This window comes from Anoplophora glabripennis, unplaced genomic scaffold (genome assembly GCF_000390285.2).
Source record: "Anoplophora glabripennis isolate ALB-LARVAE unplaced genomic scaffold, Agla_2.0 scaffold276, whole genome shotgun sequence".
NCBI classification, from domain to species: domain Eukaryota; kingdom Metazoa; phylum Arthropoda; class Insecta; order Coleoptera; family Cerambycidae; genus Anoplophora; species Anoplophora glabripennis.
In genome coordinates, this window is record NW_019416521.1 from 448,429 (window position 1) to 476,423 (window position 27,995).

Below are 27,995 nucleotides of genomic sequence, written 5' to 3' on the forward strand. Positions count from 1 at the left end.
TACTTTTTAAAAATTTTTGTTTGTTCCTGCGATAGAATACAGAACATAAATCCCAACAACCAAAACATGTTACCTTTTGGCGCATTTGCAGTTTGGGCTGTATTAGACAATCTTTATTTAAAATAAACAACTCATGTTGGAGCAGTTACGTAATGATGGGTCCAGTTGCATTTTATGATGTGGAAATATATTAATTTTCCAAATCTGTGATTAATCCTTTTCGGTAACAATATTCGTTATAATAACGAACACTCATTGTGCCTCTGATCACAGCAAAATTCAATCAAACTTATATCTTCCCTATATAATTACGTTGAAGTTATTAGCGGTTTTTACTTATTTCTATCTTTGTCATGGCTATTGAATTTATTTTGTGTATGATAAAATAAACATTACATATTTGTTAGTGATAGAATAGACTTCCTTCGGCTGGCGTTCGTCACCTTTTTAAATTATTAAATTTTTATTTAGATTCACTACAAACGAAATTACGTGCAGCGTTACTAGTTTTTCTTAGAGTAAATTAAATAAAACAATACCACAATTTCTCTTAATGTAAATAGACCCAGGCAAGGGTCTATTTACATTTTATCGCTGTCCTGTAAGTACAATCTAGTTCTACCAGAGGGCGGTACTCTCGGCTCGAATTGGATATTGGATATAGAAATGTAGACTTAGTATTTGGTCTGGTTTGTAGTAGTCTATGGTTAAAAATGTTTCTAGGCATGTTATTTATTCCATAATACATAAATAATTGGACAGGTAGAAACGAGACCATTTTATATATTGTTATTATTTCAGTACCAAGGTACTGAAATAAGTTCTTTCAATCTTCTGTTAAGATCAGTTCTCCCTAACCTCTCTTTCCACATGATGACAGCTGTCAAAACTTTAGATTACATCATGCTTTCAACTATGCATCTCTCTTTACCACATGAAACTATACAGTGCAGTACAAATTCAATAATTTACGGTATGTCGTTTATTCATATCAAACCATACACCAAACTTTTTCTTATTGTGCGAAGTTCTAAAGACGAGAGGTACGAAGAATAAATCTCGAAAATGGAAGCAACGAAAACAATTACCCAAACGACAAATCCAGCCGACAATAATGAGTTGAACATTACTGTAAGTAGACACGTTGAAGTAGAGGTATAACGGTATCGCAGTGATTATAAAAAGTGAAAGACCACTTCTAACTAGCTAAACCAGGTCGAGTTCATAAAGTAGAGCAAGGCGTTTTACTTTTGCGCTCAATCTCTTCAGTATGTGACTGATCATCTAGTATGATTTTACAGGAGAAAACAGAGCTCTCAGCAGATGCTGTTGTGGAAGACAAAGAAGCATCACCGAATAACTCGGACTATGATAGTGCAGACAGTTACAGCGATGAAGAACAAGATGTTAAAATCAGGTCTAGAGCATCAGACCAGGAAGATCGTAGCAACTCTGACACAGGCGGTAGTCTCATTCTAGAAAGGGAGGAAGGCGATGGCCAAGAGAGTGTGCCTTTGAAGAAAGTAGACGACGACGAGGATAAAAAGAATCCACAGTATATTCCAAAAAGGGGTACTTTTTATGAACATGACGATCGGACCGCAGATAACTTGTGAGTATATGCAAATTTATAAATTCATAATTTATTATATCATTGCCTAAATTATATAAGTTTACATTTGTTCTGAATGATACGCTTTTAATTTATATTTAAGCGATGTCGGATAACTTTGTTCAAAAGAAATATATGATAAAATAAAAACAATTTGCTTTTTTAACAGGTGTGAAATTATATTCTCTCTTTAATCTCATGATATCTTGGCCTTTCACTAAATCAGTGATGTGTATTAAGTTTTAAAATTGCAGTTGGTAATTAGTTTAATTGAGTGAATACTAAAAGCCACAGTATTTTATACATTTAACGTATTTTATATGAGCGGAGAGAACATCATTACTTTTTTAAACAGTTTTATTTTAATAAACTTAGTTATTCAGTGTATTATTGTACCAAAGTAATTCAAGGTTAACAGTAGGAGCAAGAGAGATGAGAAGATTATCCATTCTTTTGAATTTCTGTCTCTTCATGTTTAAGTAGTAAAAAACTTCAGTCTTGTAAAGAATTAAAAATTGAAACATCTATATCATAAATCTTCTCATTATTTTAAATTTTTGATTATTACTATAATTCAATATTTTAGAAATATTTCTCTAATATTAATTTTAACATTAAACTAATGAATTTTTGTGTAGAATTTTAAAATCAGGTTATTTGATTTCCCATTTTTTAAGTATATTTTTTTTAATTTGTTGTAAATATTTAATATGTTTAGTTTCTTGGTCATTTTACTCCAAAAAAGACGTTTTTGAAGTTATAATGACTATGTTTCTGTAACTAAAAAAAAAAATACACAATTGATTCTTTGATTCTGATACACATACATATTTGCATGGGATTTCCTTGAAAGACATGCAACCACAGACCACCTAGACTGGCCGTATCTAATTCCAATGCACGGGTACCAGTGAATGCAAAATCCGGGGAAGTGGAGTGTGGAAGGCAATCGGATCGCGCGCATCTTTAAGCAGATCCGGTTTAAGTAATATTTTTATTACATATTAAACATTATATTATACTTATGACAAATATTCAATTTTAAGTTTGTAATTCAGAAAATAGTATATTTTAGTGTCATATTAAATAAAACTACAAAATAATTTAAATATATTTATTATCCTCTAAATAATATTAATTTATTTAATATTTGTCTTTTCGTAGATTTTACCGAATTAAATAATTTGACTTCAAGATTTATTCGTACATCGACTTTTCACATTCAGCTCTTACAAGTTCTATTAAATGATTACAATTGTTAGGCAAATTATCAAATTGATGTTCATGCAAATTTTCAAATATGTTCACATTCAGAAATTTTTTTAATACATGATAAACAATTTTATTTTTCTGTAGCCCAAGAGTTCTGCTTTCATCATTATTTAAAAATTTTATTAATTTTTGTGTTTCTTAGCATATTACTACGACATCTCGAGATGGATATGGCAAACAACCACGATCTTTAATAAAAATTTATTGACTGTACGAATACCGAATCTGAAATTAGTTTTGTTTGCGATTTTTTTAATGGAAAAAAATATTTAATTAATTTTCAGCTATCTCGAAATGACGGGAATTGGTCAAATTTCATAAAAATTTAAGACTCGCATAAAGTAAATAATTACTAAAAATATTTTACAGAAATTCATTCATTATTTTATAATAACAATATCACGTTAATCACTACACTATGTGGGCGAACAAAATTATAAAGCTAACCCTGGAAACTTGTGACGTTAACCGAAAAATGGCGTACATATTTACCTTTTATATATTCCTTTTTTTTACTTACCTAAAGAAGGAAACTTTTCGCCTCTCTTCACCAACTCGATCACTTCTATTTATACAGTGTTTTACAATACACTTGCCCATGATAAAACGTCTAATTATCGAAATAACAGCGATGCGTACACGTCAAATGCTAGGACACGACTGAGCGCTGGGCTCCAAATCAGACTCCAAAGTGTTTTCACCAAAGTCGCTCTATAAGCCAATCTAGGTGGTCTGTGCAAGCAACATTTAACTTTACATTTGTCGATACTCTACATCATGATCATTATTCCCCTACTTTAATATTATTTTCCATCACGCACGCTCGCTATGGGACTATAGTGTAGGGGGTTATGTGCACGGAAAGTGCTAGATAGTATCACGTCGTTGTACTATCTGGCACTTTTCGTGCATATAACCCTCTACGCTATATGTCCCATAACAACTCGCACTTGTGATAGAAAATAGTATGTGCAACTCGTTCGGAAAAGTTATCCTCACTCGTTACACAATGTACTATTGAGGAATTCCAGTTAAACGTAATAAAAAAAGCAATTATGCTGTTTATTGAGTTTATGTTCAAAGTAATTTGTTTATTGTGTAACATTTTGTATAGAATTTTGCCGAAGAAAATGATCCTATAGTTTTTTCATTGTTAGCAATGTTTGTAAAGAGAAATCGCCATTACCCTTTCAATTATTCAGTTAAAACTATTAATTTTCAGTATTCAAAAATGCCTCGGTATAGGTTTTAAAAATTTTCAAAATAGCTAGGGATTTCGATTTGTTAATGTCTAGATTTAGCAATTCATTCGCCAAGCTTTAATAGTCAGAAGTAGTTTATATCGTGTATAAAACGAAAATTTCCATTTCTGTTGCCAATATTACGTTTCAGAGAACCCGTTGATCCCGTCGAAGCAGAGAAAGACAAAGAAGCTAAGAAGAAAGTGTGGCAAGACAAGAAGGAGAAATGGAAACACGACCGATTCAATGACACGGAGCAAGCACCCAAATCTCGATCGGAACTCGTATCAATTTACGGATATGATATTCGTAATGAAGACGGGCCTCCTAGAGCAAGAAGACGAAGGAGATACGGGTGAGTAACTCATTAATAATTACTGTGAGATCATTAACATTCCCCTGACTCGATAATACCGCAATATTTCATAATTTTTTTAGACGTGGTCCCAACAAATACACCCGTAATTGGGAAGACGAAGATGCTTACAACAAACCTGCTCCTGCTCGACCCAAAAAGAAGGGCAAGCCTAGGGCTGAAGAATTTCCGCCTCTTGTACCAAACGAATCGGCATCGCCCGATAGGGAGAGACAGCAATCAGAAAGTAATACTAATCTAGAGGAGGCTTCAAATCACAATTTAGCAGAAAGGTACCGACTTCTCACGTAAAAGTTTGCATTTATAATATTACGAAATGTTTTCTTTTCACAGGACAGAGCCTAATAGAGAAAATAATGCTAACCAAGCCCCACCCATTGCAAACGACGTAAGTAACAAGAGCAGCGCTCAAGAACCCGTTCAGAACAAGAACATCCAGCAGCGTCCTGGCTCGGGCCGCATCGTGAAGCCCAAAAAAGAGATAAAGGACTCTGATTACCGCGGATTCACCACCAAAACTCGCCAGCAAAGGAAAATCAAAACGGAGCAGCAGAAGGTTCTGCCACCGCGCAACCAAACCGGTAAAGAGGATTTCGTACAGACCCAGAACTTCACCAATAAGAATAACGTGCAGGAAATTGAAAAGGATATGAGCAAGTTGAGCGTGGAGGGCAATTTTAAGGGCGGGAAGCATAATAATCAACGACAGGGTAGTGTGCCCCCTCGCCTCCAGTCCGAGCAGAAGGGTTCCAAGCGGTATAGCTCCATGAGACAGAGGTCCCTGCCGGAGGCCAACACACCGCCGGTGCCAAATTATCAGCACACTAGTTTTTACCCAAACGGTAAGTTTTTTTTGTATTTATATACATTTTTGTCTTCTAGTCGGTACAATTCAGGATTAGTTTCGTTAAGCGTGAAGTTAAAGGAGAATGTAAAATTTATAAGAACGTGCTCAAAAACATTCTCTAATATTACACGTTTAAGGGGTTACACCACTGTAACAGCCTAAAAAAAGCGTGTATTTAACTTTTTTTTTTATAGAAGGAAAGGCAATAGAAAAAAACTGTTTCAGTATGTTATTAGGCATGTATTTAAGTGTACAGAAAAATGTTTTCATTAAAAGATATTTCAAAATGGCGGCACTGGAGCCATTCTCCTGAAACATGTTGCCGTCGAGGCGTTCTGCGGCACGCGCTAGAACTAGTGCAAATTTCAAGCTGGAACAAAACAAAAAATTTGCTATTAATCTACATGAGTATATCTAGAGAAATGTGTACGGGAACCCCATAAAAAATTTTATTATACGAACACACAAACACGCTATATCGCCACTAACCACTGAAATAAATAACTAGAGTTTATACTTACTCTACGAAGGTGCTTCACTAAATACCACTTTCAGTTTTGCTATAAAAGTAAACTTAATAAAATACAACACTACATTATACAAATTCTACAAACACCTTCTCATAAATCAATAAGCTGTTAACTTAAATAAATGTAATAAAATGAAGTGGAACATTGACCGTTTGTTTTTTCTGTCGGCCTAGTGCCCCGCTGTCATATCTGGTAGATTGATATTATGTAGTTCATCTAAACTAGATTAATGTGAGAGGTCACTGACATTGAGGATTCACAATCTAAACACAGTGCTTTAAAAAAATAGTAACATACTTTTTATTCAAAACTTATTTTAGTTATTATTAAAAATACTCGAAATCTATCAGATTAGTAAGTATTTTTATTTATTTTTTATGTCTGTTAGTTTTATATAGTTGGTTTGAAAAGAGTAATAACAGGAAACATCATAATAACAGGAAACATGATAAGCGCACACATATAACAATACTACAATTTAAAAACGACGACAGCTCGACTATTTGATTTAAAATAAAATTAATTCTTGGTTAGCATTTCGAGGAACACGTAGTATTGTTACAAGGTTTGTAAGAAAATAGGTTTCAATATTTCAAGAAAATGTTTTTTTTTTTGCCAACATTATTGCATTCTGATATGTGCTGTTATATTTTAATAGGATACTCCTAACAGAGGTTTGTTATTTTCTATATACAGGATGTTCCTAAATAAGTGTCGCAAAGGAAAACTATAAATTCCTCTTGAAAAAAGAAACAATTTTTTCTTCCATTTTTTTCTTCCATTTTTCTCTCCGGGCCTTCCTTTTCGAGATACACGGTGTCAAAACTTTAATTTCTTTTTAGTTTTTTGCCAATATCTTAGGAACTGTTTGAACTACAGGACTAAGCTTTTGTACACACATTACCACTATCAATAGCTACTGTTGGTAAATTTCGCTAAAATTGTTATTTATTACTACCTATTTTTTGAATTACAAAAGATTTTCAAAACGTTAGCAAAATGGTTGTTTTTGTTCTTAAACAGTAATTTTTCTTGAAAACGGTTGACTTTAGAGTAATGAACCAAGAGAACTCTTTTCGTCTAAAATCCATTAGCGCTTTAGATTTGCTGTCAAATTTCAATTTTTCCAGTGGCGTAACGCCCCGTATAGATGTTCAATTTTAAACTGTACTATTTCATAGCTAAGTTACTAGAATTACAGTTATACAGTACAGTTATACAGTAAAATCTCATTAATCTGGCACCATTAAAAACCTAAGAGTGCCGGAATACTGGAAAATTCAAATTAACGAAATATGTATAATGTAAACAATATTAAATAAAAAAAAACGTTACTTTTAATTGTTTATTAACAAAGAGATTGGTACATAGATACATACATATTATATTTGTGTGTGCATATACAGGGTCGGAAAGTCCCCATGATTCATCGGCCATTACGTAAGAGCGATAAAGAAAGTCATAGAAATCCGTGCGATAGAGAAGGATGGCAATAATGAAGGCGTCTCATAGTCACCGCCCGTTTTGCCCTTCCACAAATAAGATCCACTTCCACTTATAATTCAGCGACCGGTGGTCATCTTTGTTTTTGCTGTTTGGCTTTTCTTTAATAGATGTCATTACTTATATAATTTCGACTTCGGTATTCCGATATGTTAATACCATCCATTAACAGAGGGCAGCACAACGCGTAACAAAGAAAACTTTTTACAGTAGCTAGTAGATACCTCCGTTTGTAAATCTAGTGGCCTTGATTCCCCCACTGAGAAGTTATTTAAATGGAGTATAGTGCTCAGCTGCATTTAAAGTTCATTTAGTGGTTATTTAAGTATACTTTTTAAAATGATTTAAAAATCCCAAAAAATAAAGCAAAATTCCCTATTTACCCAATTTCAAACAAATCTGTAGATCTGGCATCACTCGCTACCCTCTGTTAACGGATTGTATTAACATATCGGAATATGAAATCGGAATTGTATAAGTAGTGACATCTATTACAGAAAAGGCAAACGATGAAAACAAAGATGACCACCGGTCGCTGAATTACAAGTGGAAGTGGATCTTATTTATGAAAGGGCGAAACGGGCGGTGACTATGAGACGTCTTCATTATAGCCATCCTTCTCTATCGCATGGATTTCTATGACTTACTTTATCGCTGTCACTTAACGGCCGATGAACCATGGGGACTTTCCGACCCTGTATATGTATTTGTAATGTTTTTATGTTTGTGTAAAATAATCTTTAAACTAAACTCGACTTAAACGCGGAAAAAATAACGCTGGATTACTGAATAGAGTGCCGAATTATAGAGATTCTACTGTACTGGAATAGTATATTGTGTAATAAGTGCGGTAAGTTGTCTATTGCCAACGAGAGCTGAATTTAAAAATAATATTATTGAGTGTGTATTTAAATTTTGCGTGTAGACAAACAGCTATTTACCGACCTAAAAAACAAGCGAAAAGATATGACTTATGCCTCATGAGTAATAAGAAAATATATGATTTAATTATAACAAAACATGTGAATATTACATTTATTTTTCCAGACTACAACCAGCAGAACGCACCACCAACATCACAGCAACCTTTGCTCCACCAGAACCCCCAAATGCGCCCGCCTCCCACTGCCCAATTGCCTCCTCCCGCTCTACCGCCCATCGCCCAAGTTCCAGTTACCGCGGCTCCCCTTCTGCAGGCCCCGTTTCCCCAAGCTTTTCCTCAACCTCCACCGGCTTTTCTGCAGCCGGGTGTACCCCCACCCCCTTTCATCCCTCCGCAGACGCCTCAGATCATCAACTACGTCCAAGGACAGCCTCCGTTTACTCCAAATTTTCCGGGATACCAGCAGCAGTTTAATTCTGTGGTAAGCATCTTAACATTTTAGCACGTTGTGGTTTTTTCGGGGTGTGTATCAGAATTCTACCAAAAAATTGCCTGATGTTCTTCGGTATATTCGAAAATGTAAGTTCTATATCAGTTTTCGTCTTTCGGTCAAATTTCTCAAATTTTTTTCGTTAAATTCATTGCTTCCTAAAACTAGTGGGTTTTTCTCAGTTACAAAAAATTTGCAGGACCTGAGGTACAAAACTCTCAAATAATACTTTTAAATTTCCACCTTTATGAGATTTCTTTTATATTATTTGATTTTGGTGGTTTTCTTTTAAACATGAAAATTGTTGTATGGAAAACTTTCTCAATCACAGACGCAGCCGACGGAACTGTACCAACCTCAGGGAGGAATCACTTACTACTCCACCGATCAACAAGTAGCACAAAGACCCGTGCCTCAGAAGCGTCCCAAAGCGGCTATACCCATCGTAGCGCCTCCTTCGGACGAGAAAAGAGACGATGCGATGCAGGTACCTCATCAAGATGCCGAATCGGTTCGACTTGAAACTAGTGAAGGGGAAATCATACATCAATGATCCCATTTCTTCACAGTCCTCAAAATGTATCGCTTGGAATTGTAACGAGAAACCGAGATTGTCAGGAAAGTCCGATTTTTTATATAATTATAATTTTTATAGAATATAGCGTGTGGAAGATGTATTTTCCTGCTCCTACTGGTCGACTGCGCTAATTGTGTACACTTTGCAATATTCAATTAAGATTTTGATACGGTTTGGGATAATAGGTTTCTTATAAGAGCGTGTAAGTGTTCTTTCACGATGAGGTTTTCTTCGTAATGACGAGAGGTTCTGTTAAAACTGTCCTATGAAACAGATATATAATCAAAAATATTGCAGAAGTAGACTTTCTAATTTATATTTAATTTATATTTATTAGGTTAAAAAAAAGTTAAGGTGCATCCTGTAAGGGTTGGTATACGTTGATTACACGAATTAAACGTTACAGCGGCTTCTTTAATGTAGCTGTATATGTTTTAATTTATAAGAGGATATTTTGTTTTATTCTTTTATTTTATTTATTCTTTTTTTGTATCTGTGTTAAGGTACAGTTGTTACGATTTCAATTGGAACCGCATAAAAACACTTACTTCGTAAATTCTACAGAATTCATAGGCCCCCAGACAAATTTTGAACTGATAAATAATAATCCGTATTATACCAACAACATACCATGCCAAGCACTGCTCTGCACTGCACTGGCAAAGCCAAGTGAACCACAACATACCATACAAAAAATTATTTACGGCCTAGTGGACCAATACAGGTTTGCTTTGATGATCAGCACGCCGCCGTCGATTCTACATCAGGCGGACTGGTTTACTAATACTGGATTCACTGAATTGCTATTCGAATATAAATTAAGAGACACATCATGGCTAAAGCATAGGAAGAAATTTTTGGAGAAGTGCAGAAGGTCCTGTGCTTTAAGGTTCGCAGGTTCCAATTGAAATCGTAACAACTATACTCGTGTTATATTTAATTTCATTATAGGAATATAAAAATAAAGATATATTTATTGAAAAACTACATCTATTATTAAAAAAAATACATGTGAAATGTTGTTGCTGCAATAGTTTTTTAATTTTATATAAATTAAAGTTGGTATTTTTAACTGTTGTGGATAATCATGAACTATTATAGATTTACATTGTTTAAATAAAAGCAGATGCATAATTGTGTAATCGTTTTCTTTCGATAAAAAATTAAAGGTATCGGTTGCAACTATAGTGGAGAGAAATTAAAAACTTTTCAAGAAAAATGGAAGCCTGGATTAAAAACAAAATTTACAAAAAATGCTGGTTCGGCCGTTTTTAATTGGCCCTGTAGGGTATGAGACAGAAATAGACCCATATCTACATTTACTCAAAGAAGAGATAAAATTTTCTTCAAAACAATGTGCGTTGGATCTACTTGCGTTGTTAACGACTAGAAAGCTAAATTGAAGTTAATATTGAAGAATTACGCTCTAAAAGATACTTTTTATGCCGAAATTTTATACAGGGTGTTTTTAAATGAAGTAGCAAAAATGGTACCAGTGAATGTAGAGCCAAAAATAAGAGGATTGAAGTAAAAATACCTTATATGAAAGTTGCACCCCTGAGGAATGCTAGAGACTCGAAACTTGGTATGAGCATCCTACTAATAAAGAGAGAACTTTTCAATATTTATTCAATCATTGGCGTATTTTACAAAGAAGTGAAACAGTCCACTCCATTGCAATATTTTTTTAGAAATTTTTTATATGAAGCAAATTATTTCAAAATATTTATTGGGAAGACTGATTTATTGCGCAACTTTTTTACCTCTTGTAATTTTTCGATAAAACCGATAGTTTTCTAGTAAAAAAATTAGATGCGTCATTGTTCACTAAAGGGGTAATTGCAGAAATTTGTAAAAATAAAGTAGGCGGATGTCATAACAAAATTGTTATTTATCATATTAATAAATTGACACTTTCCGTCAACCAATTATTAGTACCAATTGATTAATTTATTATCAGAATAATTATGACAAATAATATTTATACCAATGACGAATATGTCGACATGCTCCAAGTGTTTTTCGAATCCACAAAAATAGTAACGCTGCAGTAAGATTATACCACCAAAGATATTAAAATCGATTGATTTGTCATAGACAAACATTGGCCTCGGTGGAAAGAAGTCTTCACAAAACTGGTAAAATTCAGCCCAATCGTTAGGGTGCCGGAAGAAGGCGTAATGTCCGAATTGTTGAAACTGAGGAAGCTATACTGGAACATCTGGAACAAGACTTGCCGTTAGAGAATGGTTAAATTTAAATTACCCAAATCGCTGGATTGGTCATTGTCCTGATGCCTCTGTTTGTTGGCCTGCACGTTCACCTGACCTAATGCCTATGGATTTCTTTTTGTGGGGACACATAAAAAGTATTATTTATGCCACTCCTGTTGCCTCCTTAGAAGAACTATGCTTAAGAATATTTCAGGCAGCAGATGGCCTTCGCAATAACCAAGAACTGTTTGTACAAGTGCGTTATAACTTCAACAGACGTGTTAGGGTATGCTTGCAGCAAAATGGAGATTATTTCAAGAATATTCTTTAAATTTAATTTTGCATTTCTTGTTTTTCGTTTGTATTAAATTTTATTTCAGATAAATTACTTTGCCTATACATGTCCCATAGTTGTAAGTTCTCAAACATTTTTCATTAATTAATAGCAAATTATTCTTAATGTTATTATTAAATTACCAGCTTATTGACAGAAAATATCAATTTATTAAAATGATAAATGACAATTTATTTGTTATGACATCCGCGTACTTTATATTTACAAATTTTCGCAATTACCCCTTTAGTGAACGATGACACATCTAATTTTTTTTACTAGAAAACTATCGGCTTTATTGAAAAATTACAAGAGGTAAAAAAGTTGCACAATAAATCAGTCTTCCCAATGAACATTTTTAAATCAATAATTTGCTTCATATAAAAAATTTCTAATAAAATATTGCAATGGGGTTGACTCACTCCATTGCAAAATACGCCAATGATCGAAAAAATATTGAAAAGTTGTCTCTTAGTAGGATGCTCATACCAAGTTTCATGTCTCTAGCATTCCCCATGTTAAAGAAAAAAATTAAAATGTGAATTTTAATCCCCTCTTTAAGAGGTATATTGACTCAGGGGTGCAACTTTCATATAAGGTATTTTTACTTCTATCTTATTTTTGGCTCTACATTCACTGGTACCATTTTTGCTACTTCATTTAAAAACACCTAAAACATGTCTTTTATCCATTATTTAACCCTGTATACTTTTAAGATTCCCCACGAGTGTCCGCTACATCTACATCTATACATCTTTAATAAATAAATACCACAGGATTCTAAATTAATTTTTTACTGTCATTAACAAGGTAAAACATTTTCTCTTAAACAAAAGTACAAATTATATTGGAAATTATTTTAAACCCTACTATATTGTATTCCTAATCTTAATTTCTCGTAAGAATTAATTCCCTTATTTGCTGCGTCAGCCACTCCACACCCTCCTGCAGTCCTTCACCCGTCAGTGCATTGCTAGCCGAAATATGCCAAGGTTTATCCATTATTCTATCCAAACCTAGTGCAGCGGCTATCTTAACGCTACTAAGCGCTTCTTTGCTATCCATTTTATTGGCAAAAAACAAGATGGGTATTTTTCTGTTGCATATGTCTGGATGTTGCAGTAAAAGATCGAGTTCTTCTTTTACTACAACGAGTCTTAATCTGTCGCTGCTGTCTATGACGAATATTATTCCATTGCAGTCTTTGTAATAGTGCTCCCACAAGTCTCTGTAGCGCCCATGACCTGACATGTCAAATGCAGTGAATGCAAGGTTTTGATCTAAATAATATTGCCCAAAGGTTATTAAAGTTAATTATTAGTAATTACAAGAACTTACTTTGGAATCTTTCTATAGAAAAACCCACTGTAGGCACAATTTCTGCGACTCTTTCTTCCTCATTTTTGAACTTGTTCACTACTGTTGATTTTCCACTATTGTTAAGACCCACAACAAGAACATTAACTTCCCTTTTCTTCACGCCAAGAAAATGAGCTAGTTTCTGAAATAATCCCATTTTATCAAGAATTTTAAGTTTCCATTACAATTTTTATTTTTTCTGTTAGCTAAAGTCAATGTTCATTGTCATAGTTTCCATAGCAACGTACTTGAGAACGTGAAAAATGTACGGCTGTATTTATAGGAATATATTAACATAAATTAGTAATCATTAACAAATAACATAAGTATTAATCATATCTTAAAATGTTCAAAAATATATATTTTAAAACCAAATTTCACTTATTTTCAAATTCTAATAATTTTAAAAACTCAACCTACGAACCTACTGGACATAAGAGCTACTTTAGAGGACTTTTCAAAAACTGTGATCGTGTTAATTTGATCTAGGATCGTTCCTAAAGTAAACCCGTTTGTGTAAAAAATAATTTGTTAACAATATTTTAATGTCAAATATTACTTGTCTTAATGTGCTATGAAATTGAAACACAGTTGTCGGGAACTATAGATACTTATATTTTATTTTAAATACAAAAATACTTCTTATTGAAATCGGAAAACAGCTGTTAGTAGTGATGTGGTGATCTATCTGATCTCAGATCATATTATCAAAAATCACTAAAATAAATATGAAAATATGTTTTTCTTTCACTCTTTTTACAACAAAACTTTGCCTTTATACTTGGAGAAATTGTAAATTTTTTGCTACCGTATAGGTCCTATTATCCTTATTAAGGATTCCACTATCTGTATTTGGAAAGATGAATTGAGCTTCTTAATTTTTATAGTAAATATTACTCCTGTACAGTCGGTTCACTTTAACCATACATTCAAAAAACATTTTCAACTAGTGCGACTGAAAGAAAGATAAACATATTGTTCGTAAATCTTACTGAAATTTATACCTCAAATTTCGATGGTAAGTTACAAGCACAAATCAAAAATGCACGGTATCTATTCGAATTAGTGCGGATGCTAGTTTTTTCCAAATAGAAAAGTTTGCACTTTTTGTTTGGCCATGAATTTTAGCTCGCACGCACGGCGAATATCAAATCTGGGTTAGACGCTAGTGCAAGTGCACTAGCGTACATTTAACCAAAATGATGACGTGTTGTTGGGAAAAATAACCTGCGCTGGCCAAGTACCCAAAGGTGGAGGCCACAAAACATGAAGAAGAAGATGATGATGACGTGTATTTACAGATTTTGACATTTGAAAATTAATGTTTTGTAGTGTTTAGGTTCTTGAAACGGCGAATATTTGATAGACACGTATAAAATAAATTCCAAAATCCATTTATTTTTTATACTTCAAAGACAATGATTTAAATTTGTCTAGTGTTATTCTTGTAGTATAGAAAATTTAAATAAGTAGGTATATAACCAAATATTCCTTTTTATATTGATAAAATTTGTTTTAGATAAAAATGTCTGATATTGGAGACTGGTTCCGATCTGTGCCCTTTTTCACCCGTTACTGGTTCGCTGGTACAGTTTTATTCACACTTCTGGGAAGATTTGGAATTCTAAAACCTATTAATTTAATATTACTATATGAACCTTTGAAACGATTCCAAATATGGAGGATAGTCACCTCTATACTGTATTACCCACTTAGCCCGCAGACTGGTTTCCATTTCCTAATTAATCTATATTTTTTGTACAATTATTCTCGTAGATTAGAAGAAAGTAAGTAATAATTTGATATATCAATCGTTTTAATCTGTACATAACCGATATGTAATACTATTCGTTTTTAGGTACATATGCTGGGAAACCTGCTGATTATTGTTTTATGTTGATTTTTAACTGCCTCTGCTGTGTAATTTTGGGCCTTGTGGGGGAAGTATATGTAAGTTACTTATTTACTTCACATTTTATTTAATAAAACATTAAACTTACATACCTAAATTATATAATTTTAGTTTCTGATGGATCCTATGGTCCTTTCCGTTCTATATATCTGGTGCCAGTTAAATAAGAATCTAATAGTCACCTTTTGGTTCGGTACTCGCTTCAAAGCCATGTACCTACCTTGGGTTCTCCTTGGATTCAACCTTATCATCAACGGAGGAGGAATTATGGAATTGTTTGGAATTTTGGTGGGTCATTTATATTTCTTCCTCATGTTTAAGTATCCACAAGAGTTGGGTGGACCTGCCCTTCTCCAGACACCGGGATTTTTGAAAAGCATCTTCCCCGATCAAATCGGAGGTGTGCATGGTTTCGGTGTGCCTCCCCAAAGGGCGGCAACTGATCAGAACGCTCCCAGAGCCGCAGGAGGGTTGTTTGGGAGACATAATTGGGGAAGGGGGTACACACTAGGTGGAAACTAGTTTTCACCTAACGTCTAGAATAAAGGTATTTAATATTAACTGTTCGATGTAATAATGCTTCATAATTATTAATAAAGTATTGTTTGTAAATTTATTTTATTTATATAGGTATTGCTTTTTATAGAATAATAATAATTTAAATAATTTTTAAAATACTTAGAAAACCTGAAGAAACAAGATATATCAAGAAAGGAATTTTGAATTTCCCGCTTGTAATTCTACATTTTACGCTACTAAACCCTAACCCACAGGATTGCTCGATCCCTATACGTTCATTGGCCGTTTCTCGACTCTTCTGTGACGTCATTGCGGACATTGTTGTGATGTGTAAGAATCCTGTCATTTTATGGTACTTAGTGCCACAAAATATCCAAATAACAAATAGGGGGGATATTTTGTGCTTAGTGCTTTGACTGTTGTGTGCATTCTTTTACTAAATTTGTGTTATGTTTTTCCTTAAATTTTTAGCAGTAGTGTGTGACTGTATGTAAATTTGTAGAACTTTTTTAATCTTTGTGCACTATTTGTAGTAATAATAATACGGTAAGTTGTGAGAAACAAATACAATTCTAGTGGTAACGGTAACCTATAATCTTTCATAATAGATGCCGGGGCGCCGTTGTGCTATGTATGGCTGTAATAACAGCCGTATTTCAACGAAAACGGATAATCCGGAAATAGTTTATCATAATTTTCCCAAAGGAAAACAATTTGGATCTAACATTATTCGAAAGGAATGGATTAGATGTTGTAAGCGGGGAGACAATTGGAACCCTAGTACCAGCCAAATCTGTTCTATTCATTTTGTTGAAAATGATTATGAACGTGATATGAGAAATGAATTATTAGGTAATAATTATATTATTTGTTCAATGTTCAGGTTGTCATAAATAATTGCTGTATTAATTTGTAGGTTTGCCTCCACGAAAACTACTTAAAACAACTGCTGTGCCATCGTTATTTCTTCCAAACAAACCACAGGATGTAACAAGTTTGCGGGCACAAAGATATAATAATAAAACAGAAATTGAAGAATTACAAAGAAAGGAGAAAATAAATAAATTAATTGTTGATCAAGTTGCACCAAGTACTTCAACTACCCCAATTGAATCAAATCTCTGCCTCGATGATATGGAAACTTGTAATGAATCTGAGATAAATATGCAAGTAAAATATAAAAAACTGCTTCACAATTATAATGCATTAAAATCCAAAGTGAAAATTATGAAGCGAAAACTTAATCTACAACAAAGACAATTACAGTATTATAAATTAAGGGATAAGACGAGGAGAATATCTCTGAAAAAGAAAGCAACAAACATTATGAGAAAAATTCACATAGATGGGATATATGTACTGTGATCATAACATTTGTAGCAGAAGGATTTTGCAATTTGTGAAAAAAAATGTGAACCTCTCCTAGGAATTTTCAGATTGACTTTTCAACATAAATTATTTTATCGAGGAATTTCGAATTATTTCAAGAAATAATAATTTTTGTTGAAATTACAGCATTTTATTGAATGTTAATTTTATATTTGTGATCCATTATAAAAATTACATAATACTATAAATTCTACTAATGTCATCACTAATTAATAAAGTCTCGATAAACTTACATTTAAGTAATTTATGGAAAATAAAAGTTGCAAAAAAATTGAAGAAGCCAATCTGAAAATTCCTGGGGGGGATCACAATTTATAATATGTATAAAGAAAATAAAGTTCCTACTTTAAACATGATTCGAGATAAATTAAAGCGATTATTCTGATTATAATTATAAATCTTTAGATACTTTACGACATGTTTGATTACAATGCGGTTTTAAACATAATACACATAATTATGGAATCACAACGTATAGTTGCACTTTGGGAAGATTATTTATTAAAAATTAGTCGACTAAAAAGGAATATAGCTCGGAATATAGTATATCTAGACGAGACAGAGCAAAATTTTTCTGAACGCCTATGAATTCTTTAAAGTGAAAGTTAAATATTTTTATGCGGCTCCAACTGATTTCGTAACGACTATACCTACTTATATTATTTTGCGTTACGCGTAAAATATATCGAAACATCGATGTTCTTTTGATGTATCAAACCCATCAATGTGACGTTCGCCGATGTCATACATCGATCATCAAAATATCACCACTTTTTCTAATGAAACTAGTTACTGTTTCGGGATTTATTTTCATAAATGAACATTAAGAGCATACTCTACACCACTAGTTTAATTATTTGTAGTTTTCTTTTTATTTAATAAAAAAACTTACCACTTACTATTTTTTTACTACATTAGTTTAGAAAATATTTAGTGTGCTTAATTGTTTTTGAAATATCAATGGAATAAGTTGCTAGTATATGTTTAAATAATAATTACGTAACTTTATAAACATATATTTGAAAAGATTTAACAATAAAATGAGTATCTGTATATAACTTCTGAAAGTGCAAATGAAGCAGAAAATAATAATTTTCATATTTTAGAGGAAATTTAAAACATTCTTATTTATCTAAATTAAAAACGTGCAATATTAACTTTTTGCGGTGTTTAAAATACATTTCAATAATAGAAATTTGTATAATTTTATTTACAGCGTTACAGATTTTAAAGTTTATATTTTAAGCAAAATTATTTTAAACACACCATTTTGAATATAGAAGTAAATAAAACATCTTATATGTACTTATAAGAAGCATTATAAGCAGTTTGCGCGTATGCAGATTTATCGGAAGTGGTCCGCGATGACGTCACGACCCCTACTACCGTGGCGAAAATGTCTGCTTATCTATACAATCCTATATATTATTCCTTGACCCTAATCTACAGCGGAACATTTGAAATAATATAAGTAGAAAATAATAGATGCAGGCTTAAATATTTCTACACTGGAATTAAGATACAAGTACTACCGCAACAGTTAGTTCGACGTATAACTTTACGCAGCGCGATATCGATTCTGATTCGAACTAGTTCAGTTTAAGGTTGATGATGATCATTCTAGGTCTATGGTTTTAGTCGATCACAAACTTGGAGTATTTCAGTTAAGAAGATTGTTTCTGTGATCTGTGCAGTTAAGTAAGGGTAAGGATGTTTCTAGTTTTATACGAATTGAACGAGGAGGCCCGATAAATCAGCTGTGAACGGTGCAAGTGTAGTGTCATCTTCCTGTGCAAATCAAATGCAGTGCAATGTAAAATGGCTGATAATACTCCCCCCGTATTGCATTTTGAAGAGTAACGGTTCGAACGACCAAATATGTGATAAAAACTCAAAAAGTAAAAACTACGTAGCATAAGTGCATTCCAAAACCGCTGTCATGGCAAAACCGTAAGGATTTTTTAAAAAATTTGCCACTGTTTTGATCGTTACTCAATATTATTTGTTTGTAGGAAGCATGAGTAAAATGTAGCATTAGATTAACACATTATCGAATAATAATAATACTCATCTCACTGCCCTAAACTACAATGGCTACAATGATGTATCCAACGCTGACTAAATCTCAGAGTATGCGTTCTAAGAGAAAGTCAGCTGTGGAGTTGCTTGCCGAGAGCAAACCCTTTTACGTCAAATCGGAGATAGTAAGGGACACGACTCAGGCCCTGCCATCAAGACCTAACTCGAACTTTGGCTCCTATGGAACTTACAACCGTAGCAAGTCCGTTAATGTGACCGGGCAAGGAATAAACTATAGACCCACAACTCTCCCTCAATGTAAGTTATTATTAATTTAATAATTAGTTTTTATACTGAATGAAACTCCTTTTTTTGCTCAATACATTCATTAACATATTTATAGTAGCAGTCGGAGACCCTGTTTTAACATAATTGTCTATGATAATAAACATTTTTCTGGCATCTGGTGGTAAAACAAATTGATATTACATTTTATTGTTTACAGCAAAGGTGTAACAACAGCCGTTTAACTCATTCAAATATTGTCAGACACGTTTGTCTTATTATGTATAATGCACAGAAAATTTAGCGTTTTGGTTAAGTTGTTGAACTAAACTATGTGCAGGAGTAATCATGAATAATTAGGGTGTCAAATGAAATGATTATGTGATAAATAACTTCACATTTTTTAATATTTTATTAGTTTATATTTTTTTACAATTATTATTAATCTTATGATGAATACTAATTTATATAAAGTTGTGTGTGTGTGTTATAGCTGACAAATATTAGGACATGTTTATAAGTTCCAATGGTAAATTTTTTAGCCTGCCTTGTTGTAAACTTTAATAAAAATATAAAATGTGTTTTAATCTATCAAAAAATTTAATATCCATTACTTGTCACATCAATTTGCAAAGTTTAACTTGAAAAAAGTAGAAATATATTTTATTGTTCTTCTTGCATTGATTAAATGGATTTTAAATTATTATTTTAATATAACTACTGGTGTAAAATATAGTATTTTCATAAAATATTTTTACATTAACATGTTTAATTAGAAAATTATATAATTGTGCAAAATATACAGAGTAGATACATTTAAGAAATTAGGATTGATTAAATATAAAAATTTGTATTTGGAACAATCAGTAGATGAACTTGGTACTTTCTTTAACCTGACGATTAGTGGTATATTTATCTTATGGTTTACTGTTATATATGTATCTTAATGTGACAACTATTAAATTCACAATGACACATTTGTTGCTCAACAAAATGATGTAGTATTAGTGTAAACAAAATCTTGTGAAATATTTCGAGATTTTCCGTTACAAAAGTGTAACAATGTTAAGGCAAGTTATAATCGGTATACCTCATCTAAATTTGCTGGAAACTACTTGAGTGACCTTTGAGATCTTCGAATTTACCCTTATGAAGAGGCATGAGTTTTTTTTTTACTATACAGTGTCCAAGGGTTCACAGCAAAATAAAAAATCCTCATTATTTTTTTTTCCAATATATTCAAATTGTTAGTTAAAAACCACTGAAAGTTACATATTATAGTGTTACCTTACAATTCAAGTGTAAAAAAAGTATTAAATAAGTACTTGACACTCTGTATCTTGGTTGTTTTTAACATTTGAATCAAGGAACGATAAGTTAAATCCTAATATTCCGGCACGAGGGTTGTGTGATTTTGCTGTGAATCATTAATTTAGTCCAAATGTCAAATGTTCTTCGCCATAACAAATAAATTTGTGAAAAAGATAAAACTTTTGCGTAGTAAAATAACAATGAATAGTGGTCATTTCATAGTCTTTCCGAAGTCAGTTGAACATGTAAAAAAACGCCTAGCAATAAAATTTAATGACTCATAGGTGTCCCTAAAAAAGTTTTCTACTAAAGGTAAAAAATTATAATAATTTGTATACAATGTGTAGAAAATTTCTATTATATGTTCATTTGGCCAACAACATATTTTAATTATTTATGTCCTCAAACGATTTTATTATATTGATGGTAAATTTCGATTTGTTCCATTTCAAAAGGTCTCCAAAATGCCATGTTATAATAATATTTCTCCCTTTCGTAATAATAATATCAATTTAACAGAAGGTGCCTGTAATAAATCGTTTTGTATGTTATGCAATAAATCAATAAAATAATTTATAATAGTATTAATTATATTTTATATGTAAAACACGAAATAAATGATAAAACTAACAATCTTTCTAATTAAACCACGATAACTTTATCCTGCCTTTTCTTAGTCCTTATTTGGGTTGTTCATTTACATAATCATATTCATATGGACTATGGTAACAAAAAAATTTATTTGAATAACCATTGTCGGTTGCAGACATGGCTGTATCCCCCTCAAGGTCCTTGCCCCCTCTCACACACCGCCGTTCAGTACATTCCGGCAACAGCGACATGTTGCAGAACAAGCTGCGTCAGCTACTGGTGTGCGACAGCGCGGAGGAACTCTGTGTCGAACAGATGGCCCCGCTCAGTCCGCCCGCCGAATATGCGCAGCGTTGCCATAAAAGCCTCCCCGACCTACACTGCAGAGGGGAACCTAGCTCGAATAAAAGTAGCAATAAGAGCCTCTCCAATAGGGACAGCGGGGGATCTAGCGGACACTACACTCAACGCAGCGAACCGGCGCCACCACCTAGACAGGTAGGCAGTTAATTCATTATTGGATCGATTGTGTTGCATTAAAATTAGATTTTTTTTTTTGCTTATTAAAACATATCTATATAAGTAACTTCAATATATCAAATTAAAAATTAGTTTATCGTGAAAATGTGTAGGTCAGCTTATTTCGTCTGGCCGGTGAAGGTCGGATGCGCAGTGGCAAAGTATCGGAGTAGCCCATGAAACTCATTTCATTATAAGAACTTATAAACATTCTCGAAGAAAGTAATGAAGCTCACATGAAAATATTCAAACAAGATTTTAAATGGTCAAAGCAGAGAAATGACAAATGATAAATAAATCTATAAAAAAATATATATATTTAAAGGTAGTAGGTAATATACCTATATATATATATATATGTTGAACTTCAGATTTCCGCGGATATTATATGTGTTGTCAAGATGTTTCCGGGTTCCTCTCCGCGTATGGTTTTCTTGATTCTGGATAGAATCGTGTTCTGGACGACGTTTCGGCAAGATCACACTTGCCATTTTCAAGTCTTCTTTGTTCTACTTCGTGTAATACGTTGTGAACTGGTGTTTACCTGCTCTGCTGCTGNTATATATATCGGGACTTTTACCGTTATTGGTACTTTGTCCCAACAAGACCATTAAAAGTCCCAATCAATTGCCTAGTCCTAAATAATACCCCGTGGCCTGCACTTTTTGTGTCTAAAGAACTTTTTAGAGATCAGTCTTTCTTTGGAGGATTGGAAGTTTAAAGGTTCTGTTGAAGAGAGATGGCTTTATTTTTTTGAAAAATACCGAAAAATTCCAAAAATAAAAATTCTGTGAATATTTGTTTGCAGTTCCCCATAATGCCACAATAGAGACAGTTTTTTTGTTAATGTCTGCTTAGTGGACAGACGAAAGGAATCGGTTACTTCCAGAACCGTAATATGACATGTGCAGAATTTAATCGGTATGCAAAAGGACAAAATGAATTGTTAAAAATGGTGAAATCGTCTGAGAAATATTTATCGAACAAACACTTTTTCTCTTCCGCAACCATAAGTTAAAACTTTATTGTTATTTATACATGTTATGCGTCTGAAAGTATAATATAATATTACTAACAAAATTTCGCTCATTATTTCTCTCCCCCCCTACACCGTTCCAACAAAACCTTGGCCAAATATGGCAATCCTAAATATACCAAGATTTTTATCAATTTTTGATATTTTTCCCAATCGTCTTGATCCTTTAACCTTTTCTATTTGCTGCGTGCACCTCACTGACTGGATGAAATAAGTTGAACTGTAAATGATGATAATAGTGGGTAAATTCGCAAAAAATTTAAATATAGGATTTAAAAATTGGACACTTGTATTTAACTGAAATTTCATGAATCTAAGCTTTCAGTTATTTTTTATGTTATTTTTAATTATAAAAGAGTAAATAAATATCGAAAAAAGTTGTAGAATATAGGAAACTGTAATTTTTTCTTTAAAATCTAAATAATGATCTGTAAAAACCAAAAGAACAGCATTTTAATTTGTTGGGATACCACAATAAAAAATAAGGTATAGGTACCAGTAATCGTATCAATGTTTGTAGTTTTAATATATTTTACATGCATTCCATGCAAGATTAAACAATCTTAGAAGAAAATAATTTTGTGATAAAATAATTTGTTCTCATTTTTTTTATCATTTTATTTGTTTATATTTTTCATTTCATTATGAAGGATTCCTGGTTCACTCAATATAAAGGTCAAATTCTGTCCTGAAAACTGACCTTTTTTAATTTTTTTCTGTAATTCTCATACTTTTTTATATTTTTCCATATTTATTATCACTAAAAAATGACTCCCACTTAAAGTTACACCCTGTATATTTGTGTCCCAGTATCCGTCACAGCTGATGAATATTTCTAAATTGTTCAGTCTATATGTTATAGACTTCAATAGAATATAAAACTTGTTTTGTTAAAGTATCAAAAATCAATATCTAACTTTTGTCACACCAATTTGCACGAAATAACAGTGTTACTAATTTTACAAAGTTCTGGCTATTGACGGAGTATTTGAAGGACATTAAACCATGAAGGTAATTGTAATCGTTAAAAAAACTCCTATTTATTTTAATGGGATGTTTCTCAGTCACCTCTTAAAAATGTGTATTATTGGCCTGAAATTACTCTCAAAAATAAAAAAGATATGCAGAAAAGGTATCTGCTGTGGCAGTATCCAATGGAGAACAAAATTATTTTCGTGAAGATCATGAAGAAAATATGATAGTATCAGTCATTGTCATTTTATTTTGAAAGTACAAATCTTATTGTTCGTCTTGCATTGATTAACTGAATTTTAAATTGTCATTTTAATATTTTATTATAGTTTAATTCAATGTGATGAAGATTCGTACAGTAGTCACAATTATTCACACAAAACAAAATTTTTTATAATACACTGGGAGGCATTTTTATGCACAATTTTCAATGAAGTTTTTGTCCAGAATTTAAGAAAATCTAAGCAAGTTATAATCAATATCTTTTCACTGTACCATTTATACAAGTTTTCTTCAGGGTGTAAGACAACTGACAATACATTCAAAATAAAGAAAAAAAAGTATATTTTTACCTATGTTAGTCACACACCCAGCAGAATGCTTTTAGGAAACTATTGACACATGCATTAATAACAATTATTGAGGATTTTTACAAATTTATTAGACAAAACAGGAAAGGTACGTTTTCTGATGTTTACATGTTCTCCGTGATCTTTCATTGCAAAAATTAAAGGAATCCTTATACCGCCTTATATCAACATTTTAGATATTGTCAAAAAGAAGGTCATTTCCTTGTTCTTTTGCTGTATTACTAAAAGTGCAATATCTTGTTTATAATATGCCGGCCTTAAGAAACCATGGTCAATAATATGACAATCTGATGGCAGAATTAGTAAGGAGAACTTGGTACTTTCCTTTGATTACTGGTACATTTACCTTAAATACACTTGAGTGCTATTTAAAGTAGAATTTCAAATCAAGTGTAAAAATTTTTCTGAGATTATGAGGATAAATCACATCCTAAACAAGCGCCGGCAAAATTTCAGGAGACCCGCCGGGACTCGGGCTCAAGCACGCAGCACAGCGGCGGCAGCTCGTACTACTGCTGCCAGGAGCCGGACTGTAGAGCCCGGCAGGTCTACCCGCCGCCCACCACATTCAAACGACAGAAATGCCTTCGCTATAAAAGGGATCGCCCGATTCTCCGATCCAAATCCGACATCAGCGACCGCTACTGGAGGCCCCCGGAGCCCCCCACCAGTCACCTCCAGCAGTTCTTCGAACACCTAGGCTTGACCAGCGACAGTTACGAGGAGATGTTGAGCAACAGCGGCTCCTCCAAAAGCCCGATATTCTTTTCGGACGTATCCACGGTAGATTCCAGCAGACCGATCGACAACGCGGACTACTACCCGTCGACTTATAGATCTAGTGAGCCCCCCTCGATTGTCGAACGCAACGCCCGCATCATCAAATGGCTGTGCAACTGCCGTAAATTGCAGCTTACTTGAATCCCCTCACGCGGGTGTCGGTAGGTACCTACGTTTCTTTTCACCGGCGAATACTTAGGATGTATACGTATCAGATATTTTAGGAGAAAAGTATCTCCGAGGAGTATTATTGCTGTATTATGTACTTAAATACCGAACAGTGTTAGGTGTCGATCGCCCGTCGTGCATGTATATGGGATACTTTTTAATGCATATCAGTCGAAGTATATGTTGAAAAATGATAAAAATTCGAAAACCTTTTTTATCGCTAAAAAGAACGTATTTTTCGCTTGTTGAAATTTTTTTAGACTGATGAAATTTTTCTGTCTCCTATGGTAAAATTGGTTGTGAGGAAAATAGATCTAACATTAGATTTAGAAGTAGCTTCGTTGGGACATTGCCATTTTTATTTTGATCCGATTTGAAAATAAATGGAAAACCGTAAGTTAAAAAATGGTACCTGCATATGTTGCAGAAATGAGTGCGAAAAATTTGGACCATGGGCTGTCGTCTTTTGTTTTTGAGACACAGAAATGAAGTAAAAAATTCTTTTAAAGACCTGTAACTTTTTAAAGAAGTGAGATTGTACCTTGATCTAAATTAGTTTATTTTTTATCTAAGAGGTACCCCTGAAGTATAACCTATTGGTTTCCTGACACCCTGCACATTAAGAAATACAAATTGTTGTAAAACGTGTTTGCATCCTCTAAAACTTTATAAAATTTGATTCTAACAATTAATTTTTGACACCCTGTATCTCAAAAATATAAGAAAATATGCTCGTAATCCACAGAAAAAAAATCGTCTTCTCTAAATCTCGCCAACTTCTAAATTTTTAGCATTCATTTCGACAACTCGTATATCAAATTTCATTCAAACATTTATATTGCAATTTTGAACAATATACTTCTGAATATTTTTTTTATCAAATTATTTTTATGAGGGTTGTTCAAAAAGTTCATTGTCTGACAAAGCAAACACCATTTTCTTTTTAATTTCATCCAGCAAGCTGTTTCTTTGAGTTTCGGAAGAGAATTAGCTAGGATTCAAATCTGGTAATTACAACGCATGTGGACACATGGTCTTAGAAGTTTGCAGCAACAACCAAAAATCTGTGTGCAGACTTATTTCCATAATGAACTTTATTGTTGGCCAGGTGTAGATGTTTAAACTGAACAACACCCTTCAATTGGTCCAGTAGTGAAGACTCCCTGGTGGTAGGTGTTCTATGGTCACCACACCAAAGAATCTCCCAGAAAGAATTTTTAAAGTCGATTCTAACTCTTTTTGTATGTTCTTTTACAACAAACTGCTTTTTAGCATCTCGAAATTCAGTTTTATCCATTTTTCAGAATAGGTATGTCAAAAGTTTATTTGCAACCAACAAGCAACTAAATATACCCGTCGAAAGGTTCACACTTGACAAATATATAAACATTTGGTCAAATTTGCACCATCTCTTTGCCAACAACTTTTCGAACGACCCTCGTATAAACTTTTTATTAACATTTAAACTTTGGAAAGAACCTTGAAATTTGTACTTTTTGAGTAAAATTTAGACCACTATTTATTGCAAGTGAATTACGATCTGAAATTTTTTAAAATAATATAAAAGGCAATTATCCCAACTTTATTAAGCCAGTATCTTCCTAATTATTCTGAACCTTCCGAGAGAAATTACTAGAGTCGTGTAATGTACAACGGGTACTGTGCATGGCGGATCTCAACAGTTTGCATTAAAAAGTAAGATTCTAATTATCGAATAAGTAAAACGAGTGAGGCAAAAACCTTTCGTGTTGCCCAAACTTCTACATTTCCTTTTATACAAAATTTTAATGGTGTAATTTAGTATTAAGGATCAATTAAATATACAATATTATTTAATACAGTATATCAGGTCGACTGATTGTGTGTCGTAAATAGGCAGGTTATTTTTTAATCCAGATGTCCAGTATTGAAATATGTGTTACGTAAAAGAACTTCAACGTCTTTCTCTCAAAAATTACTACAGTAGCAAAAGGAGCCCACTGATCCAATAAATTCCTACCTAACTTTTTGTAAATTTTGTATATTTTTTACGCCCCTAGGCTCTTAGGAGAGTATTTTGCAGGTTTTCAGTCATCATTACCTTTTGAATCAATGTGATAATTCTAATAATTTGTTAATGATCTCATAGTAAGATCGTAGTTGAGAAGTTATTTAAGTTTAAAAAATTTAAGTTATGCCGTTTTCAGGTTAAGTTAGGTACAAGTTTATAAACAAAACGATTGTTATATGTTCCTCCTTTTTATAATAAATATATAGTATTGATTTTATATGAACATTTTTTATAGCTATTAAAATATTTTGTATTGTTATTTTTGTTTTTTTTTTTTTTAATAAAGTTGTGCAGTTTCATATTATTATTAGATAGCATTCATTTAATGAGAAAAAGTTCTATATAATTAATTTTAATAAAAGTTTTATGTTTATATGTATTATCATTTATACAGGGTATCTAGGAAATGTTGGGCAATCTCTGGGATTTGGAACTTGCAAAAATAACATTGCAAGGGTGTATAATTTTTTCGTTATTAGTTCTTGAAATTAAGAGTTGAAAATCGATTTTTTGTTCTAACTTTTGGTTTTCATTAAATTTATACAGGGTGGGCCATTAGTGTGAGAAAGTAAAATAATTCCCTTGTTACTCATAATACAGAAAAAAGTTTATATAAA

The 27,995-nt window shown here is 32.7% G+C and overlaps 5 protein-coding genes across 7 annotated transcripts; 4 read left to right on the plus strand and 1 right to left on the minus strand.

The window, feature by feature from the left end:
- The first annotated feature begins 849 nt into the window (after window positions 1-849).
- Window positions 850-9,932, plus strand: LOC108907590 (protein CASC3). The gene is made up of 7 exons (XM_018711335.1): window positions 850-1,131; window positions 1,302-1,612; window positions 4,277-4,480; window positions 4,564-4,773; window positions 4,835-5,343; window positions 8,429-8,745; window positions 9,086-9,932. Exons 1-7 carry the CDS (start codon window positions 1,066-1,068, stop codon window positions 9,305-9,307), a joined length of 1,839 nt encoding a protein of 612 aa, XP_018566851.1. The 5' UTR covers window positions 850-1,065; the 3' UTR covers window positions 9,308-9,932.
- A 2,773-nt stretch (window positions 9,933-12,705) lies between these two features.
- Window positions 12,706-13,459, minus strand: LOC108907570 (ADP-ribosylation factor-like protein 6). Its single transcript, XM_018711310.1, has 2 exons — window positions 13,217-13,459; window positions 12,706-13,158 (listed from the first exon to the last, which is right to left on the minus strand). Exons 1-2 carry the CDS (start codon window positions 13,392-13,394, stop codon window positions 12,767-12,769), a joined length of 570 nt encoding a protein of 189 aa, XP_018566826.1. The 5' UTR covers window positions 13,395-13,459; the 3' UTR covers window positions 12,706-12,766.
- A 1,084-nt stretch (window positions 13,460-14,543) lies between these two features.
- Window positions 14,544-15,765, plus strand: LOC108907561 (derlin-1). The gene is made up of 4 exons (XM_018711300.1): window positions 14,544-14,706; window positions 14,757-15,024; window positions 15,096-15,187; window positions 15,261-15,765. Exons 2-4 carry the CDS (start codon window positions 14,763-14,765, stop codon window positions 15,669-15,671), a joined length of 765 nt encoding a protein of 254 aa, XP_018566816.1. The 5' UTR covers window positions 14,544-14,706; window positions 14,757-14,762; the 3' UTR covers window positions 15,672-15,765.
- Window positions 15,766-16,069: 304 nt separating this feature from the next.
- On the plus strand, window positions 16,070-17,955 carry LOC108907566. Its single transcript, XM_018711305.2, has 3 exons — window positions 16,070-16,214; window positions 16,277-16,520; window positions 16,585-17,955. Exons 2-3 carry the CDS (start codon window positions 16,277-16,279, stop codon window positions 17,031-17,033), a joined length of 693 nt encoding a protein of 230 aa, XP_018566821.1. The 5' UTR covers window positions 16,070-16,214; the 3' UTR covers window positions 17,034-17,955.
- An 869-nt stretch (window positions 17,956-18,824) lies between these two features.
- LOC108907589 (protein FAM110C) lies at window positions 18,825-27,637 on the plus strand. Of its 3 annotated transcripts, none has more exons than XM_018711332.1 (4): window positions 18,825-19,007; window positions 19,070-19,394; window positions 21,439-21,761; window positions 24,837-27,637. In XM_018711332.1, the coding sequence occupies exons 2-4, from the start codon at window positions 19,148-19,150 to the stop codon at window positions 25,299-25,301; spliced, it is 1,035 nt and encodes a 344-aa protein (XP_018566848.1). In that variant the 5' UTR covers window positions 18,825-19,007; window positions 19,070-19,147; the 3' UTR covers window positions 25,302-27,637. The 3 variants fall into 3 exon arrangements, with proteins under 3 accessions (XP_018566848.1, XP_018566849.1, XP_018566850.1); XM_018711333.1 differs by having other exon boundaries at window positions 24,927-27,637; XM_018711334.1 differs by having other exon boundaries at window positions 24,960-27,637.
- The last annotated feature ends 358 nt before the right edge of the window (window positions 27,638-27,995 follow it).

Bases quoted from the DNA above. Each gene is read 5' to 3' on its own strand.
- LOC108907590 (XM_018711335.1), top strand. From the start codon at position 1,066: ATGGAAGCAACGAAAACAATTACCCAAACGACAAATCCAGCCGACAAT. The intron at 1,613-4,276 runs GTGAGTATATGC...ATTACGTTTCAG, and splicing joins GATCGGACCGCAGATAACTT to AGAACCCGTTGATCCCGTCG. The intron at 4,774-4,834 runs GTACCGACTTCT...TTCTTTTCACAG, and splicing joins AATCACAATTTAGCAGAAAG to GACAGAGCCTAATAGAGAAA.
- LOC108907566 (XM_018711305.2), top strand. From the start codon at position 16,277: ATGCCGGGGCGCCGTTGTGCTATGTATGGCTGTAATAACAGCCGTATT. The intron at 16,521-16,584 runs GTAATAATTATA...ATTAATTTGTAG, and splicing joins TATGAGAAATGAATTATTAG to GTTTGCCTCCACGAAAACTA.
- LOC108907589 (XM_018711332.1), top strand. From the start codon at position 19,148: ATGGCTACAATGATGTATCCAACGCTGACTAAATCTCAGAGTATGCGT. The intron at 19,395-21,438 runs GTAAGTTATTAT...TGTCGGTTGCAG, and splicing joins ACCCACAACTCTCCCTCAAT to ACATGGCTGTATCCCCCTCA. The intron at 21,762-24,836 runs GTAGGCAGTTAA...GCAAAATTTCAG, and splicing joins CGGCGCCACCACCTAGACAG to GAGACCCGCCGGGACTCGGG.
- LOC108907570 (XM_018711310.1), bottom strand. From the start codon at position 13,394: ATGGGATTATTTCAGAAACTAGCTCATTTTCTTGGCGTGAAGAAAAGG. The intron at 13,159-13,216 runs GTAAGTTCTTGT...AATATTATTTAG, and splicing joins TTCTATAGAAAGATTCCAAA to ATCAAAACCTTGCATTCACT.
- LOC108907561 (XM_018711300.1), top strand. From the start codon at position 14,763: ATGTCTGATATTGGAGACTGGTTCCGATCTGTGCCCTTTTTCACCCGT. The intron at 15,025-15,095 runs GTAAGTAATAAT...ATTCGTTTTTAG, and splicing joins TTCTCGTAGATTAGAAGAAA to GTACATATGCTGGGAAACCT. The intron at 15,188-15,260 runs GTAAGTTACTTA...ATATAATTTTAG, and splicing joins GCCTTGTGGGGGAAGTATAT to TTTCTGATGGATCCTATGGT.